At 37.3% G+C, this 20,651-nt stretch overlaps 3 protein-coding genes across 3 annotated transcripts; all 3 read left to right on the forward strand.

Moving 5' to 3' along the window:
* Nucleotides 1-83: 83 nt before the first annotated feature.
* CTAM01_13032 (uncharacterized protein) lies at nt 84-1,497 on the forward strand (the record flags this gene model as incomplete). Its single annotated transcript, XM_060529037.1, has 3 exons — nt 84-168; nt 440-1,247; nt 1,308-1,497. The coding sequence occupies 3 exons, from the start codon at nt 84-86 to the stop codon at nt 1,495-1,497; spliced, it is 1,083 nt and encodes a 360-aa protein (XP_060376358.1).
* A 1,658-nt stretch (nt 1,498-3,155) lies between these two features.
* Nucleotides 3,156-3,962, forward strand: CTAM01_13033 (uncharacterized protein; the record flags this gene model as incomplete). The annotated part of the gene is made up of 1 exon (XM_060529038.1): nt 3,156-3,962. One exon carries the CDS (start codon nt 3,156-3,158, stop codon nt 3,960-3,962), a length of 807 nt encoding a protein of 268 aa, XP_060376359.1.
* Nucleotides 3,963-17,157: 13,195 nt separating this feature from the next.
* CTAM01_13034 (subtilase) lies at nt 17,158-20,011 on the forward strand (the record flags this gene model as incomplete). The annotated part of the gene is made up of 3 exons (XM_060529039.1): nt 17,158-17,301; nt 17,393-17,728; nt 17,783-20,011. The coding sequence occupies 3 exons, from the start codon at nt 17,158-17,160 to the stop codon at nt 20,009-20,011; spliced, it is 2,709 nt and encodes a 902-aa protein (XP_060376360.1).
* Nucleotides 20,012-20,651: the final 640 nt, after the last annotated feature.

Here is a 20,651-nt window from a genome sequence, read left to right on the forward strand (position 1 = left end):
GCGAGAACAGAAGAGAACATTCAACATAGGAGACAATATTAACACGGGAGGGTATCGATGCGGTACGCGGGGCCAGGCAAAGGATGAGCATCTTCTGTTCAGCATTTTACGCCAATTCTGTAGCAAACACTCGGGAACAAACATCCTGTGTTCACCCGTCCAAATCCTGTAACTGTCAACAAAGAATGACCTCTTCTGTTCATCCATCCAAGGCCTACAAGTCATATGAATGGATGGGCATCTTCTGTTCACCTGTTCTGTTCGTTCCAATCCTATAAGTAAACACTCAAGAATGAGCATCTGGTGTTCTCTTGCCTTGCTTCCATAAGAAACCACACCACGACCACAAAGCTTGACCTTTATCATCCTCTCACTACGAATCGATTCCAGTTTCAAAACTGCAGCATGGCCGCGGCATCGCATACTTACAGGGTTGTAGCCCTCGGAGATGATTTCCAGTTAAACATACGCGTCGACCCAGAGAAGCCAGAATTCCACCACGAAATTGTGGAGGGAAGTTCCGCAATCACCGCAATTGCAGCACATCGTTCCTGCTACACCAAAGAACTGGTGAATGCTTTAAGAACCGATAATCGCAGAAACCTCTTGACCAAAATCGACGTCCATGTGCAGGGTGGAGTCGGGAGGGACCATTATGGCCATATGGTGAAGTCTCTACTGGGGACAATGGGACCCAATACAGACAGCATCAAAGAATGCTATTTCAAGAGAACCAACGTCAACATCCACCTCATACGACCCAACGGAGAGGAACGAATTCGGTTGAATCCTGCTGAAACACTGGCTACATCCACCCAATGGATGGAAAATTTCAGCTTCATTCCCGAATCCGTTGACAAACGCGTACATAAGGTCTTCATACCAGGTGCGGTCGTCATTTCTACAGAATTTGAAGAGAAGGTCTTTGATTACATACTCAAGACTGCTGCACGCGAGCGTATGAAGGTCTGCTTGGGCAAGGTGCCTTCCTATGGTATTACCGAGGACCAGTTGAAACTCATAAATTATCTTGTGGTTACTGAGGAGGAACTTCAGATTTTCCCTCAATGCAGCCAGTTGGAAAAAATGTTTGAGAGGGGTGTAGAATTGGTTGGGTTGGGTGTAGAGCATGTGATTATAACCAAAGGACACACGAAAGCTACCTACTTCTGGAAGGGGGGGTCGAGTGCATACCTTTGTGATTTCAAGGAGAATCATCGCAAAGGCAATTATAATGCCATCGAAAGGTAAGCAGCTTTTCTCCCTCTTCAATGTCTCCCAACTTCAACACTGACACAGGCGACAAGGGACACATTCACGGCGACATTCGCAGCGGGTATTACTGAGCATCGAGCTGGAAACAAAGGGGCTGTGGATTCAGATTTTTTGGGTGAGTTAGTCAGAAATGCGTGTGCAGCTGCTGCGCTTGTTGGTTCGAGAGACGGTGCGCCACAGGATATCATTCCATGGTCTGAGGAGATCGAGGCGTTTTCGTAGCCATACACTCATATGCTCCTTCATGGTATGCAAGGCCCGCGTCGATTTACTTTTCTCAGTCTCCTTTTTCTAGTCTTTTCGTTCTTCATCATTTCATAATTTTCTCTTCCTTCCCTGAAATATCTATAGATATAATGTTTTCCCTCCCTTTCTCGTCCTCTCGAAGGCCGAAATACTGTTTTTCTTACTATTTGTCTTAGAACCCCACCAAAAAGAAAAAAGAAAAAAAAAAAAAAACCCCCCACATCATTTTTAGACTATTAATCATTCATTATCATATTGTGAAGTGGCGGTAATGTTTGCAACTAAGTTGAGAGCCAATTGAAGAGACAACGTCTGTCAAATCTTTTGGCCGTGTCCGATCTTACAGGCTGGCTGAAATACGATGAGCAGCGGGCTTGACTTTCATGTTACCATCTAGCTTAAGCCATGGTGCTCAGGTCATCAGAAGAGCCGCCATTCAGGAAATTTGGCCTCCGGAATCTGTTTAGAGACTGTATGGACGTTGTATCGGAGTGTGAACGAGCCTGCGTTAGTGTCTCCTTTTGTAACACTTGACCAGTCAGCTTCCAGGAAAGCACTGGCGGTGAATCTTAACCGCCAAAGCTGCGTATCTTACCTGGCCGATTGTTGGCTACATGAGGCTCTGCATTGTAGTGTAAATAAACTTGCCCTTCTTTGTTCTGCAGCAGGGAGCAGGCCGTGGGCTATCAGAGGTGACCTGTCTTGGCAGGTATCACAGCCTTGTTGCTGCTTGCATGTATTGTTACCATTCTTAGCCTAAGGTATGATATTGGCGTACCTAGGTCTGGTGTCATATGAACAGTGCTACCGTGTTGCATAGCTAAGTGGCTCTCATATACTGATCTTCCCTGATTGAGCCCAATAGCAGGCCGTCACTGAATGATCGGAAAGGGTGTTGACTTGTTGACTCTCTATAGTGTTGGTAGGCGACGTATGTAATGTACTAAAAGCTGTCCAGCAACAACATGAAGATGCCACACCGCTCCTTGGAGAACCATCTTTCGATTGCCCGACGGCTATAAGTTGTTGCCTCAATACACTATCATAAGGCCTCATGTCTGACACATTACACCACCTACCGCAGAGTATTCCATTCATTGAGACTAGTACTTGAGGTAGGATGGGGTGGTCTCGTAAGTCACAATTGGGAAGCGTTGAATGGAAAGTGAGCGAGCGCCCTGACTTTACCGTTATCATCGCAAAAAGTAACGGAAAGACTCAGCCAAGAGCTTGTTGAGTCGGTAAGGAGTCGGTCAGATGAGCTCTGGGCGATTGACATCCAGGGGCTAGGGAAAATACGCGTAACACGAACATTACCAATATGGGGAGACATCAACACCGTGATGGACAGAAGTTTTGACTACAAGAAAGGGGCTCTGCATTGGTATTGAACTTAGTCCGGGAGTCATGTTGGAGGTGTCCCATCCAGGTCTGAGGTCGCAATTTCTTTGAGCCGCGCAGACATGGACATCCCCGGGTCGATATGAGCACGGGCAGACAAAGAAGGAGGGTCTTCTGTTCAAACACTCCAGTCCTATTAATAACCATCACCGTCACGACCGGCCGGTTTTACGATTCCCGACGTGCTAACATCAAACACCCTTACGGTCGACAGTTACAGGATTGGACCCGAGATGAAGACCATCGCAGTTATTGGGGCGCTGGGCGTTGATCACATCATGATCGTACCCCGGTTTCCAAAGACAGGAGAGAGCATTAGAGCAAGTCATTCCGAGAAAGACTTGAGCGGAAAGGGTGCAAACACAGCGCTCTCGACATACCGCTCCTGCCACCACAAGGCATCGCTAGGCAGGGGCGATGGTGCCATTCGAGTTAAGATGATTGGCAAGGCTAGTAAGGATCACTACGGAGAGGGGCTTAAGAAGAGGCTACTCGAGAACGATATCGATGTCTCTGGCCTTAAAGAGGTGCCAAGCTTATCATCCAGCAAACGCGTCGTCATGATCAATGAAGAAACCCACGATAGTCGGTGTGTGTTTAGCCCGGGGACAACAGCGGCCTGGAAGAAGGAGGATTTCAGCTACCCTGAGCAATTTGGAGGCGAAGAATGGCCGAACTTGATCGTAGCGCAGATGGAAATCGATAAGGAGGTCGTTGAGACGATGATTGAAACCGCTGGTCACGCTGGTATCCCATTCTGCTTGAATGCCGCGCCAGCGAGCCCGATCAACCCCGAACTTTATAGGTTCATCACGCATCTCGTGGTCAACGAGTTCGAGGCTGCGATAATGTCCGGCCGTATGCCGGATAATGTGACGGAGAGCACCTGGCCAAGTATTGCCCAGGACTTCCTGAACGTTGGGGTCGAGAACGTGGTTATCACATTGGGTGCAAAAGGTGCCTTCTACGCCGATAAAAAGGTCTCCGGGCACTGTGCTGGATATCCCGTCTCCGTCGTGAATACAACCGGAGCAGGGTAGGTGGTCCATTCTCTTTATATCGGATTAGAAGTCCAATTCGACCGCGGCATACGACCAACTACGCAGGGGCTAATTAGGGCCCTATTTATAATTATCATAGCCAGCCCAACCTACGGTTAGAACCTCCTTTTTATACCTACGCAGAAATTTATATAGTTTAATTAATCTCTTTATTAACCTACGGTTCGAACTAACTACTCTATAATAAAAATACTAATATTAATTAGTAATTAAATTTTATTATTATAAATCGGTAAAATATCTTATTATATAAAAGAAATAACCTTTTAATATTATATAGGATAAGAAATTTATATTAATTAATCTTATAAAAATAAATAAAAAAAGAGGTAATTTTTAAATACTATACGGAATTAAGTAATTATAGCCCTTTACTATTTATAAAAAATCGACGTTTACTATATTAAACTACGTTAATTAATAAAACTACTTAAATAACTAGTTTTTTATTATTACTTTAAGTAGCTTTTTTACTAAATAACTTTTTTATAACCGGCCCGTAATTAAAAATTAACTAGCTAAATTAATAAAAAAAAATACTTATATAATAGCTACTTACTTAATTAATTAGTATAATAGATAAGCTTAATAATATAATATAAAAGAGTACTACGTAATTAAAAAAAAGGATTTTTAAATATAAACATTCTTAATAAGTATAATAAGAACTTATATAAGAGTTATTAAATTAAGAAATTTATAGTATATAAAAAAGCTTAATACCCCGAGGATTTTATAAATATAACTTTAAAACTTATAATCTAAATAATCTCTTTATAACCCCCTTGATTACCTCCCGAGTATTACTTAAAAATATAATATAAAAAACGGTTTAATAAGAGAAAAAGAAATTTAAAAATTTTAATAATATTAAGTTAAAAATATTATAAATTTTAAAAATTAATTTAAAAAAAAGGCAGCTACCCTAAAATAATTTTATAACCTCTTATTAAAGTTATAATTAGTTTAAAAAAAGGCTAAGAAAATACGGCTCTAAAAAAAAAAAAAAAAATCCTCTAAAGGGCTACTAAAGAGCTCTTTTTTTATACTAAGCTCCTAATACGAGATTATTAGTTTTAAAAAATTAATTAAATAATAAAAAGGATTATTAATAAATAATAATTATTTAATAATAATTAAGTTATAAAAAAAAACTACTTAAAAAATATAAAATAGGGTACTAAAAAGTTATAAAAAAAAAGATTTTTAAAATAATTAACCCTACTTAATATAAATAACGAAGTAATAAGTATCTTTAATAAGTCTTTTAAGTCCTTAATCTTATAAAAAAAAAAGCTTAACTTTACTAACTATACTTAATAACCTATTTAGCTCTTAATAGCCTATTTAGCTCTTTTACGAGCTACTTAGTATCTATTTTTAATTATTTTTTTAAAATACTATCCTAAAAAAGGTAAGTTAAAAAAAAAAGTAATTTAGAAATTATAGAAAGTACGAGGCTTAGGAGGTTAGAAATATAAAAAATAATAGAAATTAGTAATTAGTAAAGATTTTAAAACTAATTATTATGTCTTTTTATAATAATATAAACGTCTACTATTATTATTAAAAAAGGAGTTATTAAAACCTACTTTTTATACTAAATAAAAAAAAAATCCTAATAAGTATAATAATTAGTAATTTAAAAAAGTAGTAATAATTATTAAAAATAGTAAAAACGAGAGTAATAGTAAGATAGTAAAAAAAAGCGAGAATTATTTAGACTTTAATAAATTTATTAAGTAATAAAAGTACGGATTTATTATAGCTAGTGCGCGGATTAAATATATTCTTATTAAAATTAAATATATTAATAATTATTAATATAAGTATAAGCTAGAGTACGACTTTTAATAAATTAAAATAAAAAAAAATAAAAAAAAAACCCGATCCTAAATAAAATCCTAATCCTTTATAAATAAGTAAATATTAACCTAAATTATTAAGGGACGTAAATATATAGGATTACGGATTAGCTTAATAATAAGTAAATTAATATAATATTAATCTATTTAACTAAGGTTTATAAAAAAAAGGGGCTATAAGGGCAACCCCTATTTTATAAAATCGTAAACGATCTTAGTTATTAACTAAACAAATAGTTCGTAAGTATAAACTTAAGAATTATAAAAATAATTAATAAATTCTTTTATAAGTAAGAGGTATTATTAATATAATTATAATTATAAAAACTATATAAAATCTTAGTAACGACGATTATAAAAAAGGAATTCGTATTATAGAACTAGGCGTAGGTTAATAAAGCGTATAATCGCTTTAATAAATTTAAAAAAAAAGGTAAATAACCTAGATTTCTTTCTTATAATTATTAATAGTAATTTATTATTATAAAAAGATATATAAAAACAAAATATAGTACTAAACGTATAATAATTAATAATTCTATTTATTTTAATCTATAGCTCGTTACTATTATTAATATAAAATTCGGTACTAATTAGTTAATAAGAAAAGAAATAAACGACCCGAAATTATTAATAATATATAGTAACGTAAAAATCGTATATAAATACTAAAAATATAATAATAAATACGAAGTAATTTATAAATCTTAAAAAAATCTTTTTAAAAAAAAATTATATTCTAGGGGGAAGTACGAGGTTTTATAAAAAACCCTAATAATATTTTATAACTATTATAAAAAAGTCGGGATTAGGGAATATTAATATTATTTAGTAATTAATATTATACTCGTAAGTAAAGCCTCTAATTATTATTATAAAATAGTATATAATTTTAATTAAAATAACTTTTTTAATATTATTAACGTAATCTAAAGCCGCTTTAAGACTTATAATAAGAATTTAGAGCTCCTATTTAAGCTATAAGTAATTTTTTTTATATTTATAACTAAAATAATAAAAAGAAAATTATAAATAAAAATCTTAAAAGAGTTTATTAATCGAATTAATAAGCTAATAAAAACCTAGCTAAATAAGGGGATTAATAAATAAAAAATTAAATATTTTTATATTATAATTTAGTACGTATTAAAAATAAAAATAACCCTATACTAAGTACTTAAAAACTATAAAACGCTCTATTTAAAACTAAGATTTAGTTTTAATATTAAAATAAGAATACCGTACTAAACCTACTTTTAAAAATATAATAGCCCTTATTAATAATATTAAGTTAACCGGACGTATAATAAAAAAAAAAAGAGATTAGGTACGGTAATTATTAATAAAAAAGTCTAAATTTATTAAATAAATAGAGATTTAACTCGCGAGTAGAGTAATAAAAAAAATAATACTTTATTTATAAAAAAAATAAATATTAGTTAAGTAACTATTCCGAAAAAGAGCGTATTAAATTATATAAATAGTATAAAAAATTAAAAATAATAAATAATAAAACTAGCCCTCGTTAGTTTAGCTAATTCCTTATTATATATAAGAGTAGATCTAGGAGTACGGAACTTAGTAATAATAACTAAAATAATAACTTAAAATATCCGCCCCCCCTAAAAAATTTGAAAAATAAAAAAGATCTCGCTCCCTATATTAATAAATTAAATTATAATAAAATTAATAATATTAACTACTTATTTTTTATATTATTAGTTTTTAAAAAATATATAAAACTAAATAAATAAAAAGTAATAAAAGCTCTTAATAAATAGGCTTTTATTTATAAATAATAAGAAAAAGTCCTTTAGATAACGGATATAGAAGTAAATAAAAAAATAAATCTAATAATACAGAATTCTATTTTTTTAACGTTTAAAAAAAAATATTACCTTTATTAATATTAAAGAAAAAAATAGTACTGAGTAATTCTAGGGGTAGCTAGAGGGGTCCTTTTTATACTACCTAAATTATTTAAATACTAAGCCTATATAAGTATTTTATATAAGTAAAAGGTACGGCCTAAATAATTTCTATAAGATTATTTTAAATACTAAGGTATTATAATAATTAATAAGAAGAAAGGGGTAATTCTAAGTACTAAAAAAAATCGTATTAGTAATACTTAATACGTTAATAATAAGTATTATAAAAATTAGCTTTAGCTTAAGTAAAGAAATTATTACCCTAAGTATAATAAAAGTAGAGACGTACTTCGGAATAATAACTTTTTATATTTTACTTATTAATACCCTATTTCTCTTATATTTAAAAAATATAGATTAACTAGGTATTATATTTAATAATATAAAAAATAAAATCTCTAGTAATAAGTATTTTAAAATAGTTAAATAATAATAGGGGTACGTATTTATAAAGCTTATTAATAATACGAAGTTAATTAATTACTTAATAAAAAATAAGCTTAAATAACTATATTAAAAATTTAGGTACTTATTAATTACGAGGCTATATAACCTCCTAAAATAATTAAATAATAAGGATATTAAAATAGGGGCGCTAAAGTAGTTAATAAAAATATATTATTAATACTAAATAAATACGCAGAGCCCACGTAAATTCAAATTTAAATTACGTAATAAGCTTAACTTTAATTAAGAAATCGTTATTAATATCTTCTATTTAAATAATTAACTAGTCCTATATATAATTAACGAGGCTATATTATTTTAAATAAGGTAATTCCTCTAAGATTTATAAATAAAAATAGTATAAATAGCCTTATAAAAAAGCTAAATTAATATATACTAAGGATTACTAAATAGTATTAAAACCGATACTAACACGAGTTTTAAGTTAATAAAATTTAAAAAAAATATAATAGCTTATAATATATAGTTAAAAATCGTATTTATAAAAGCGTATTATAATATTAAAAAAGTAAAAAGGGTATATTAATAATTAAAAAGGGCGTTTAATATTATTAAAAAAGAAAATCCTAATTTTATTAATAACAAATACTTCTAAATAGTACTTAAATATTATAATAATACTATAGGACCTAATAGTTTTATACTAACGCTATTAATATTTAGAGCATACCTAAGGACGACTTTAGCCTCGTTACTATCGTTAAATATAAACTAACGAGCCCGAGTAATTAAAAAAGTAATATAGGCGTTATATAAAATAAATATAAAAAAATAAATTAATAAAGTAATTATTATATATAATAAGCTTAATATAGGGGCTAATTTAAATATATTTTTAAATTCGGATATATAAGTTTAATATAAAATTACTTAGTAATAGGCTAGGTTATATAAATTAATTTTTATTAACGAGCGCTTTTACGTAGTTATAAGAGATCGTAATTAGTTATTTAAAGTATTAATTACTATAGTTAAATTATATTATATAGATTTTATTAAAATAATTTTTAATTTATAAAAAGAAAAAGAGCTAAGGAAAACTGTATAACTAGCTATAGAAGTATAAAAAATTATTTTTAATAAAATCGTCGTAGTAGTATTAATAAATAATAAGGAAAAGGAAATTATTAAAAAAGTATTAATATTACTAACGAGATATCGTAAAAAATTATAATAATAAGCCTTAACGTAGTAATTTATTATTAATAACGAAGTAATTAATACTTTTTATATAGTAAAAAAAAAAGCCGATTTTAAGTTAGTAATTAAACTACGTAAAAAAAGTATTATTATAATTATTAAAAAACTATATAAGGGATTAGATCTTATTAAAATAGATACTTTATATAATTAAAGGGTTTATTAATTTATTCTCTATAACCCCGAGAAATATAAAAATCTTTATATATTTAAATTATAAATAATATATAAAATTAAAGAAAAAGGAACACCCTAACTATATAAAAAATCTAAGTATATAATTTAAAAATATAGTAACGTTAAAAAAGTAACGCTACTTATTTAATTATTTATAATATAACGTTATAGCTAACGATTAATAATAATATTAATAGTATTATTATAAAAAAAAGGATACGAAATTTAGAGCTATAATATTACTTAGGCTTATATTTAATTAGCTATAGGGCTTATAAAAAAAATCCTAGCTTACTTACTAAAAGAAATAGCTAATAAGTACCTAAAAAGCACGATTATTAAAGTACTTAAACTACTATATAAGCTCGTAAAATCGGGTACTTATTAATAAGCTATATACTACGATTTTTATATTAATTAATTATTAATAATTATATTTATATATAACTTATATTTATTAATCTCTAAATAAAAAAGCGAATAATTTAGAATTATTAAAATATAAACCGACGATATATTAAGCCTATTTAATATTAACTTTATAAAAAAAGAGGATAAAGAGCTTTAAAAAGCGGGCTTCGTAACGAAACTAAAAGAGGTTTTTATAATAAATAACTTATTAATATTTAATAATAGAATTCTTATAATTAAAAAGAAAACTATTATTTTTTAATAAAAGGGGTAGGGTAAAAAAATTACTTTTATTAACTTAAATATAATTAATATTAAAAAGTAATATAAAACTAAGCTTGCGCAAAGGGTATATATTATAAGTATATATTAGCCTAAGGTAACTTTTAATTATACTAAAATAGTATAAACTATAAAACTAAATAAATAAAATATTAAAGTACTTAATAAGCGGCTTAAATAGTAATAAACGAATCTTAATCAAGGCCTCGTTTATTATTTAATTAACCTCGCTACTAATAAACTTTACGTTTTTATTAATAAGTTATTTATAAATAATAATAACCTTATTTTATAATTAGAGTATATTCTTATCCTAGCTAACGAGAGTATAAATAAAAGCGAATTTACTATATATAATAATATAGTCTACTACTCGTTAACTAAAAATAAGTAAGTAATAAAAAATATCCTAGTATTAAAAGTCTATAATATAGTTAATAATATTAACTTTACTTATATAATTTTAATAATACTAAAAAGGATTACTAATTAACTTAACCTTTTATTAATCTTAATAATTATTTATACTAATTCTTACTTATTATATAAATACCTCGTTAAATTAAAAATAATAAAACAAAAGAGGCTTATAATTAATATTATAGCCCTTAGGTAATTATATAAAAAATATAAAATCCTTAAAATACGTTAAATTAATAAGAACGATAACCTTACTAATACTTTTATAAAAATAGTACTTAATAAGGGGTTAAAATAATTTATAAGTAATAAAAAAGTTAATATATAAATAAAAAAATAAGTTATATAAAAAGAGTAGAGAAAAAAGGAAAAAAAAAACGACTTAGTAAACGGGCCTAAAGTTAAATTATACCTCTAACTATAATAAATAAATCAATAAAAAAAAAGTTAATATTAAATTAAAAATCTAATTTAACTATAGTATATAACTAACTACGTAGGGGCTAATTAGGGCCCTATTTATAATTATTATAGCTAGCCTAACTTATAGTTAGAACCTCCTTTTTATATTTACGTAAAAATTTATATAGTTTAATTAATCTCTTCGTTAACCCACGGTTCGAACCAACTACCCTGTAATAAGGATACCAACACTTTATATTTAAATAATGTTATAGACTAATACAAGTGATTAGCGACACCTTTACAGGTGCGTATGCGGCCGACTATGTGCGTCAGATATCCAGTGCATCTGGAGAATGGGATATTGAGAGTGCCGTCGTTCGCGCGAACAAAGCTGCTGCTATCTCTGTTGGGAGGATGGGCGCTCAGGGGCACATTCCTTGGGCGGATGAAATTGATCAGTTTGACATAATGGCAGAGATGACTTTTGATTAATCAAGGCAAGCGCCTGTTAATAGTTTGGAAATACCTATGAGATCGTTTGCCCTATCCGCTCATCACCGCTCTGCGATCACGCCGAGAATTGATCTGAAAGGTGCCGGACCGAACGGCGGGAGAGCGGAGGGCCGCGCAGGCACCGGTCCCCGGGTGGAGTCCAAGTTATCGAAAAGAGGATCAAGGAGGGAATTCGTCCCAGGAATTCATGTGACTTTGGTGTAGTATTGTGATGCTGGCCATGACTGAAGGGGCCTAGATCGAGAGGATGTGCAGCGCAAAAGATCGTGGGGTGTTCAGCCGCAATGCGAGGGTGTGCTTTTGCCAGCTTCCGACCTCGGCATAGCCCCTGGAGAAGCCAGTTGCCCCATCTCTCTGTCTTCCGTCTGCTAGTATTCAAAGATGCAGCGTTCCCAGAACTTTTGGAGAGAACAGTATCAATCTGACAACGCCACTAGAATGAGGTTCAAAAGTCCACGACGAGTGTGGATGAGTGAGTATCCTGCAGCTGCAGTAAGTTCTGCTTCGGAAGCAAGGTCATCATCAAAAGGACGCCGAAAGCTCGCGCCTTGTAAACGAGAACGAAATGTCTGGACTCTGTAGCCCCTCGTGCCCCTCATCGCGCCGTGGTTCCTGGTGGCTGCGTGGCTTGCACATGTGGTAGCCCAGCACATGCGCACCCCCGGCCGCCCCTCCTTCTAGAACATGTGCAGATCTACCTCCCCGATCGGGATAGCAACCATAATGTCGGATATTCGATAGTGCCATTCTTGTTGAACTTCTTTTAACATTCTCCAGGCTCCAAGTTCGTCTGGTCACTCTGGTGTGCTTCGAATACCTTCCTATGTGGTCCTAGATCTTGCGTTTGGGTTTTGCGCCCATATCCAGAGAAATGTGCTCATTAGTCACCAAATAGGTACTTAGGCAGCCTGGATTGGTCGATGGACCGGATGGAGCATGGTGGATATGCGTACGAGACCTTCATCATTCTGTTACGCACTGGTTTGAGAGGAATAAGTTGCAGGATATTCAAGAGACGCGACATGCCGTCAGCATGAGACCAGATGAGGCAATGGTGCAGGGTGTCTCGGCCTCGGATGTGCCCTTGAAGCCCGCCCGGGGTGCCGCTCCGGCGACGTTGGCGGAGAGGAGAAAGGGAGCTTGCTGATCTTCATCGGGTAGAGACATTCGAACCAACAGCTCCTCGCGTCAGCAAATGAGTCGATCATTTGATTAGCTGACGGGCTTGGAGTCTTGGATCTTGGGCGTAAGGCGTGCCTGGGAGGGCGCAGCTCTCCTGTTGCCAGGCGAAGTACTCCGCGATGGAGAGTGGGGGGCGAAGCTGGAATAGGCACATAGGATGCGAACGATGTGACGCTGCAGATGAATGTTTCTTACTTGTAGAGTTGTTTGCTTGCCTGCTGGTAAAGGTCGAGGATCCAGACTTGGCTCAAATCTTAATGCGCATGCGGGTGAAATTATTGGTTCCTCTCGTTGCCCGACTGCTCGTGATCGGGCAAATGCGGCGGTGACTGGCATTGAGGATATCTTGTGGAACGTAAGACCTATTGGACCTTTACCATGCCTCAATAGGCTTCCAACCTATGGTAAAAATTGTTTCTCCGACAATCAATTCTTGTATACTGGAGTCAGAGGAGAAGAAGAAATCGATTTGATGTTGTTCAGTTGAAGGAGGACGAAGAGAGAACCTGGAGGGACTGAGTGAGGTAAGTCGACCCACCCCCTTTTGGCCACCCCCCCCTTTTAGCCACCCTATTAAACATAGTATTAAAACATCGCTACTAACTATACTTAATTAATTAACTATTTTCTACTATTATAATAATATAGTTATTATTCTCCCTAAGTAATTCGACTTTTATAAGTTAACTAAGACTAACTAAATAGTTATTAAAATCCTCCTAAGCTCTCTATATATTTTAAATATTTATAAACTTAGTACTTAGATTTATTAATATACTTTTCTTTTTCTATAACTTTAATTAGTTAATTTTAGCTTTTAGAACTTAAATATAATACTAAGATATTATTAAATAATAGGCTTACTCGCTAAATACTTTTTTTATTTTTTTAAATAATAGTTATTAAGTATTATAATCTAAACTAAGCTTTATAAATAACTTTAATTAATTATAAAACTTATTAGCTTTTTTAAAAGTTAACTAGTTAATAATAAATATTACTAATACCTAATTAATAGCTTTTTTAATATTACTAATTACTTACTTAGTATTTATAGACTTTTTAATTAATATAACTAGGTTAAGTAAAACTATTAAATTAATAAGTAGTCTAGCTATATTAGGGGGATATGTAGTGGTTTTTTTCCGGCTTTATAGGCGCAAAAGATCGACCTTAACGGGATCACGCTTTTAAGGGAAATCATACGATACGGTATACTTTTTAATTATATAATACGCGCAATGTGCCCTAAGTACGCGCTCAACGCAATATAATGATTTTAATACGAAAACTGCTATGTAATTCGGGATGGGTAAGCTGCCCTTTATGCATATTAGGGGGATATAATCTAGTTACTTTTTATTTATTTCGTATATTTAATAATATTAAACTAACTAAACGAGCTTTTTAATAGTAACTTAAAAAATACTATTTTTTAATAATAATAAAATTATTTACTATATTCTCTTTATTAAGCTCCTTTTTATATTTAAACTTAATAAGTTTAAAAATAACTATATTTAATAACTAGAGAATATAAAAAGTATATAATAATAAAAATAGTAAGTAAATATTATTTCTATAGTATTCTTATATAAATTCTATTATTATATAACTTTTATAACTATTTAGAACTAATAGTTAAAGCTTATTAAATATACTAAGCCCCTTAAAAAAAGGGGTTTTAATTTATAATAAGAATACTATTTTTAATTACTTAAGGGTAGTCTTATTAATTATTTAGTTATTATTTATTATTATAAACTCTTAATTAATATAAAAGTTAAGTTTAAAAAAAAACTATTATTATTATACTAACTTTCCCTTATATATAATTAGTAATTTAATAACTTAACTATTAATAAAAATATATTTAATTATAAATACTTAAGTATATAAACTAAGCTTTTTTTTTATACTATTATAGTCTTTATTATACCTAAAACTAGGCTATTAAATCCCTTATTTTTTAAAATACTAATCTTATTTATATTATATTTATTAACCTATTTAATATTACTAATTTTTAATATATTAAATAATTTAAACTATAACTTAATTATATTAATAATAGCTCTATTTAAATACTTTAAATTAATAATACGACTTTTTTAAACCTTAATTAATAAGTTTTTTTTTAAAAAAGCGTTTATTTATCTCTTTTTAAAAGGATTTATATCCTCTTAGGATTTTAAAACTTACTTAGTAAATTCTCTAAGCTATTTATAAATTAATATAATACTTAAATTATACTAAATACGAACTTACTAAATTAGTTAGTTTTCTTATTATAAAAAAAGTTTTTAAAAATTTATAAATATTATTACCCTTATTTAATAACCTCTCTTATAATTATAAAAAGTTAACTTTAGAACTCCGAACTTAATCGAGGCCTAATTAATTAAAAAACCTTTTTTAATAACCTTAAGAGCCTAAATAACTTTATTTTTAATATATAAAACTATTATATATTAATAAATAAGTATATAAAAAAGAATTATATTTAGATAATTTTTATAATTATTATAATAGTTTAAAAATCGTGGGTAGGGTTTTAATGCGGTAGTTAGGATAGAGAAATGGGGTGGCTAAAAGGGGGGGGTGGCCAAAAGGGGGTAGGTCGACTTACCCCTTTCTGGTACGTATCATGGGCTCCGGGCAAGTGGATCCTTGAACCGCTCAGCTTCCTTTTTAGGTTAGGCAAGGATCCATTAGCTAATACAGGCTAAGCGAGAACACACGGGCCATCAGCTTATCGCATTTACGAATGGCGCTAACAGGCGCCTTCCCTCGTGACACCCGCCGCCGTCTCCTTGTCTCCCCATCTTCTTCCTCATATTCCTTGGACCACCTCATGTATCACGACAGGATCCGCCTATGATTCTCACCGGTACCTGAACGAGCGGGGAAATACCTCTATGGAAGTAGAACAGAACTTTGGGAACTTTGTGTCGGCGACCATGCGGCTGTATGCGTCTTTTCTGCAACATCCTCAAGCCATGAACGCCATGAACGCCAAAGACGCCACCATCGATGCGGCCCAGCTCTCTTCAACGACATCGGTCACCAACTCCCGTGTCAGTAGCGATGGCTGCTTTCTTATTGTCAATGTCTCGACTATGCGACAATGATAATATCCGTACGCAGATATGAATAGCAGCATACCGGACCGGTGCCTGAACCTGCATTGGAGTGCGACAGGTCCACAGGGTGGCACATAACCATTGCCATGTGCCCTTGAAGCAACAAGTACAACCTCTTGGCTGCCTTGCCACACATGATAGCTTCATCAACCCGTCGACGCGGTGTCTAGTTCGATAACATCGGACGACGAAATACGTGCTGGCTACGAAGCAGTTCTCTCAAAGGATCGTCTGGCGAGATGCCCCCCGTGCCCAGTTCTGGCCCAAGTGCTCTGCCCTGAACTGTCGAACTGCACCCAGACACAGACCATCCACCACCCACGCTATCAAGACAATACTAGGCCTTGATACCACCTCTTGGCATGCACAACGGCCGGGTTGTGGAGGACATCTCAAGGCGGTAGGTGTCCAACGAACGGCGCACCCGTACCGCACGCCATTCGCACTATTGGACCCCGCCTGGCCTGCATCCTCTGCGCCGTGCCATCCACTGCATCCCAACGAGGAAGCTCATCCAAGTCTTGGCGGCTCTCCGAATGAACAACCTCCATTGACCGGCATCAACGTCCAAGACTGCGACTCGCCCGTCTGGACCGTTGCGAAATTACACTCTCGTTGTTCGCCCCAGATAGCACGGCCCGCGCCTCATGGGTCGCACCATTCAACCGCCGGGCGAGCATGCCCATTCTCTCTCTGTCTCTCTATGCTTCGGCTTCCCCATCCCCCAGTCTCTGGACCTTGCACCAAAGCACCCGATGCTCAACGCGACTCTGCACCTGGCCATGCAACTAAACATGCGCACACAAGACAGATGCAGCTAGCTGCGTACAACTTGGTAGCTCCGGCCAATGAGCATGCCTATGAATCCTGGATATCACGTCTTCAACAGGGAATATGAGCAAGATAGCTTCATCTTCCTTGTGCTACCTCTCATAACGTCTCTTGCTATGCCGAGCTTGAGATTGGCCGCACTGCTAAGCAGGCATGGGCTCATGGGCATCTGCCTCCCGGAATCGGCGACGCCACCTTACGGGCATCTGTTCGTCAGCGAGAAGCGTGAGATAAGGACTACTTAAACCACGCCGCCGCCGCGATGCCATCTTGACATGGTTTCCTTCGGTAGCTTTGCGCTCTCTCACCCTCGTTCATACCAAGGCAAGACCCAGCACCTGGCAAGATGCGCATCTCGGCCACTGTTTCCGCCTTCGCCCTCGCTCTCCACCTTGGAGGCGTTGCGGCCCTCGGCCCTCGCCAAGAAGCCGGTGACGAGAAGGAGACTCCCACCTTCATCGCCAAGAGCTTCATCATCGAATACGCTCCTGTGAGTGCCCGCTGCGCGTGGCTGCTGCCCGAAGAAAGCCTTCCCAAAGGTTGTAGTCCCCAGCTGACACTCACCGTCTTTCTTACTCTAGGGTTCCAGCGCTCGCGTTCGTCGTCAAAATGTCGCCTCCACAGACGGCATCACCGTCGTCAAGGAGTTCGCCAGCAATGTCTTCTCCGGTGCCAGCATCGAGACTGACACCTTCACTCTCGACACCCTGCAGGAGCTCCCCGACGTCGTCAACGTCTGGGTCAACGAGCAGATCAAGCTTGCGCCGACAGAACCCAAGGCCGCTGCGCCTGAGGATGCTCCCACATACTCGACACATAATGCCACTGGTGTAGCCAAGCTTCACGCCCAGGGCATCTTTGGTAAGGGTGTCAAGGTTGGTGTTGTTGATACCGGTATCTGGTACAAGCACCCTGCTGTAAGTTGGAGCTGCACCCATCGTGAATGCGAACATACACTTACAACATAATAGCTGGGTGGCGGTTTTGGCCCCGGTTTCAAGGTTGCCGATGGCTACGACTTTGTTGGTGATGGTTCATACCCGGCCAGCGGTCCCAAGGCGCCCGATGAAGATCCTCTCGACACCCGCGGCCACGGTACCCACGTTGCTGGTATCGTCGCTGGCAAGACTGACTCGTGGGTCGGTGTTGCCCCCGAGGCCACCCTTCATGCCTACAAGGTCTTCTCCAACGCGGCGTCTACCGACACGGCTACACTCATTGAGTCATTCCTTGCCGCCTACGACGACGGCGTCGATATCATCACTGCCAGTATCGGTGGCTCCAACGGTTGGTCTAACAACGCCTGGGCCGAAGTTGCTTCCCGTTTGGTTGATGAGGGTATCGTCGTCACGATTTCCGCTGGAAACAGCGGTGCCAGCGGCCCTTTCTACGGTAGCTCTGGATCGTCCGGCAAGAATGTCATTGCTGTGGCTTCCGTTGAGACAGAGGTCTTCCCGGCCATCCCCTTCGAAGCTACCTACGGCGGCAGCGAGACTGTTCGCGTCGGATACCTTCCTGCGGGAACCTACTTCCCCAACACCATCGTCGACTGGCCGATTGTCGCCCTCAACACCGATACGAGTGCCACCGCCGATGGCTGCACGCCCTACCCGGCGGGCAGTCCCGACTTGACAGGCAAAATCCCCTTGGTTCGTAGAGGAACTTGCACGTTCCAGGTCAAGCAAGAGAACCTCGCTGCCCTGGGCGCAAAGTACATCCTCATTTACAACAACGCATCGCCCATGACGACTCCCAGCACCAGCAACACCGACAGCCAGATCGCCATGATCACTGCCGACTCCGGTGCTGCCTTCATCAACGCCATCAAGGCCAACATCACCGTCACTGCTGACTTCTCGGTCAACCCCGAGATCCCCATTGCTCTCGACTACCCGGCTGGAAACCGCCCCAACATCTTCACCAGCTGGGGTCTGCTGTACGACAACCAGCTGAAGCCTGACATTTCCGCCCCTGGTGGTAACATCTTCTCTACCTACCTCGACGGAACCTACTCCATCCTGTCGGGCACGAGCATGGCCTGCCCTTACGTGGCTGGTGTCGCTGCGCTCTATATCTCTGAGAAAGGTGGTCGCAGCGTCCAGGGCAAGGGTTTCGCCCGTGCTCTGTCCCGTCGCATCATCTCCAGTGGGTACGCTCTGCCTTGGTCCGATGGAACTGCTACGGACTACGGCTACAGCGCGCCCCCGGCTCAGGTTGGTAACGGTCAGATTGACGCTTGGAAGATTCTCAACTACGACACTCAGCTCGAATTTGAGAAGATCCAGCTCAACGACACCCGCTACTTCAGCCGTTACCACGACGTTACCGTCACCAACAACGGCAAGTCGGATGTTACCTACAAGTTCTCCGTTCAGCCCGGCGCTGGTGTGGATGCCCTCGCCTGGATTCCTGCCACCTCCAGCCTTCCTGGAACAAAGCGCGTCAAGACCTTTGCCCAGCTTGCCCCCAAGACGTATACTCCGGATATCAGCCTTCCCCGTGACTTCACCCTGAAGGCTGGCGAGACCAAGACTGTGTCTGTCAACTTCAACAACCCCGATAATCTCGGCTGGAACGCGACCGGCCTGCCTCTCTACGGAGGCAAGGTCGTCATCCAGGGCAGCAATGGCGAGCAAGTCTCAGTTCCCTATGCCGGTGTCGGTGCCGATCTCCGCAACACCCTCGGCGGTGTCCACGAGGCTGGCTGGCCTCAATCTGTCTCCACTGTGGACGATATCCCCATCAGCCAGAAGGCGTCCTACTCCTTTGACCTCAGCATTGAGGCTCAGGACTTCCCTAGGATCTTCCAGAAGCTCCTTTGGGGAACCCGCCAGACACGCTGGGACATCTACGAGGCTGGCTGGACTGAGCGCCAGTGGGTCTACCCTCCCGTTGAGGGCCAGAACGGTTATATTGGCTCGGCCGCATCGTGGGTCGGCTCTGGCGAAATCCAGACCTTTGACCCCGCCCAGTATGACCCCAACGATACCTTCACCTACCCCATCACCGACATCTACCGCAACGCTGGCGCGACCTACCACGAGCACTGGTGGTTCGGCAAGCTGGGAAACGGCACACAGATTGCGCCTGGTAACTACACCCTGCGCTTTGCCGCTCTCCGACCTTTCGGAAACCCCACACACGCGGACAACTGGGATGTCTACAAGACCCCTCAGATCCAAATCACGGGAAAGTACTAGACGTAACGGCTTAGTCTTACGAGCGCATAGTATGATATAGTAATGATCTAATACAACCATAATTGTTCTGAGAACTAGACGATACTTTGCAAAATTTTGAGTGATGTCTTAGAAAGCAGATTTCCCAGAAATATGTTCAAACCGGCCACTGGTAGCCGGACCCCGCCTCCCTTCACGAAAGTCCCCATACTACACCCTGATGCCAATTGCTGCAGCTCGGTTACAAGTTCGCTCAGTTGCCTCGCGTCCGCCTCACGCATGGCGGCATGAGGGTAGGGCAGCCTACATGATGCGGCCCTTCATCGAGATACGCAAAGTAGCAAAGATTCACGGATGACCATTGACGACTCATTCGTCGTGCAGATTGGCCCCGCCGCTAATGCATGAAGTGACTTTTTCGTTGACTGCATCGACAGAGGAACGGCTGTTAGTAGAAGCGAGGCAAGCGGGCTCACTTCCTCGCGGCCCGCGCCGCAGAAGTGGGCTTGATCGAGCTGTGATGGTTGGTAGGCAGGCCCCGGCCTTGCAGACCGAGATCCTGATGGGACGGTGATGTTCGGTTCAACAGATATGAGTGAGAGACAGCCCACGCGTATGCAGGTCCCGCGGAAAACTTGATTTTAGCACATGTCAATGAGGA

This window comes from Colletotrichum tamarilloi (genome assembly GCF_030869305.1).
Source record: "Colletotrichum tamarilloi strain Tom-12 chromosome Unknown Scaffold_87.1, whole genome shotgun sequence".
Classification (NCBI taxonomy): Eukaryota; Fungi; Ascomycota; class Sordariomycetes; order Glomerellales; family Glomerellaceae; genus Colletotrichum; species Colletotrichum tamarilloi.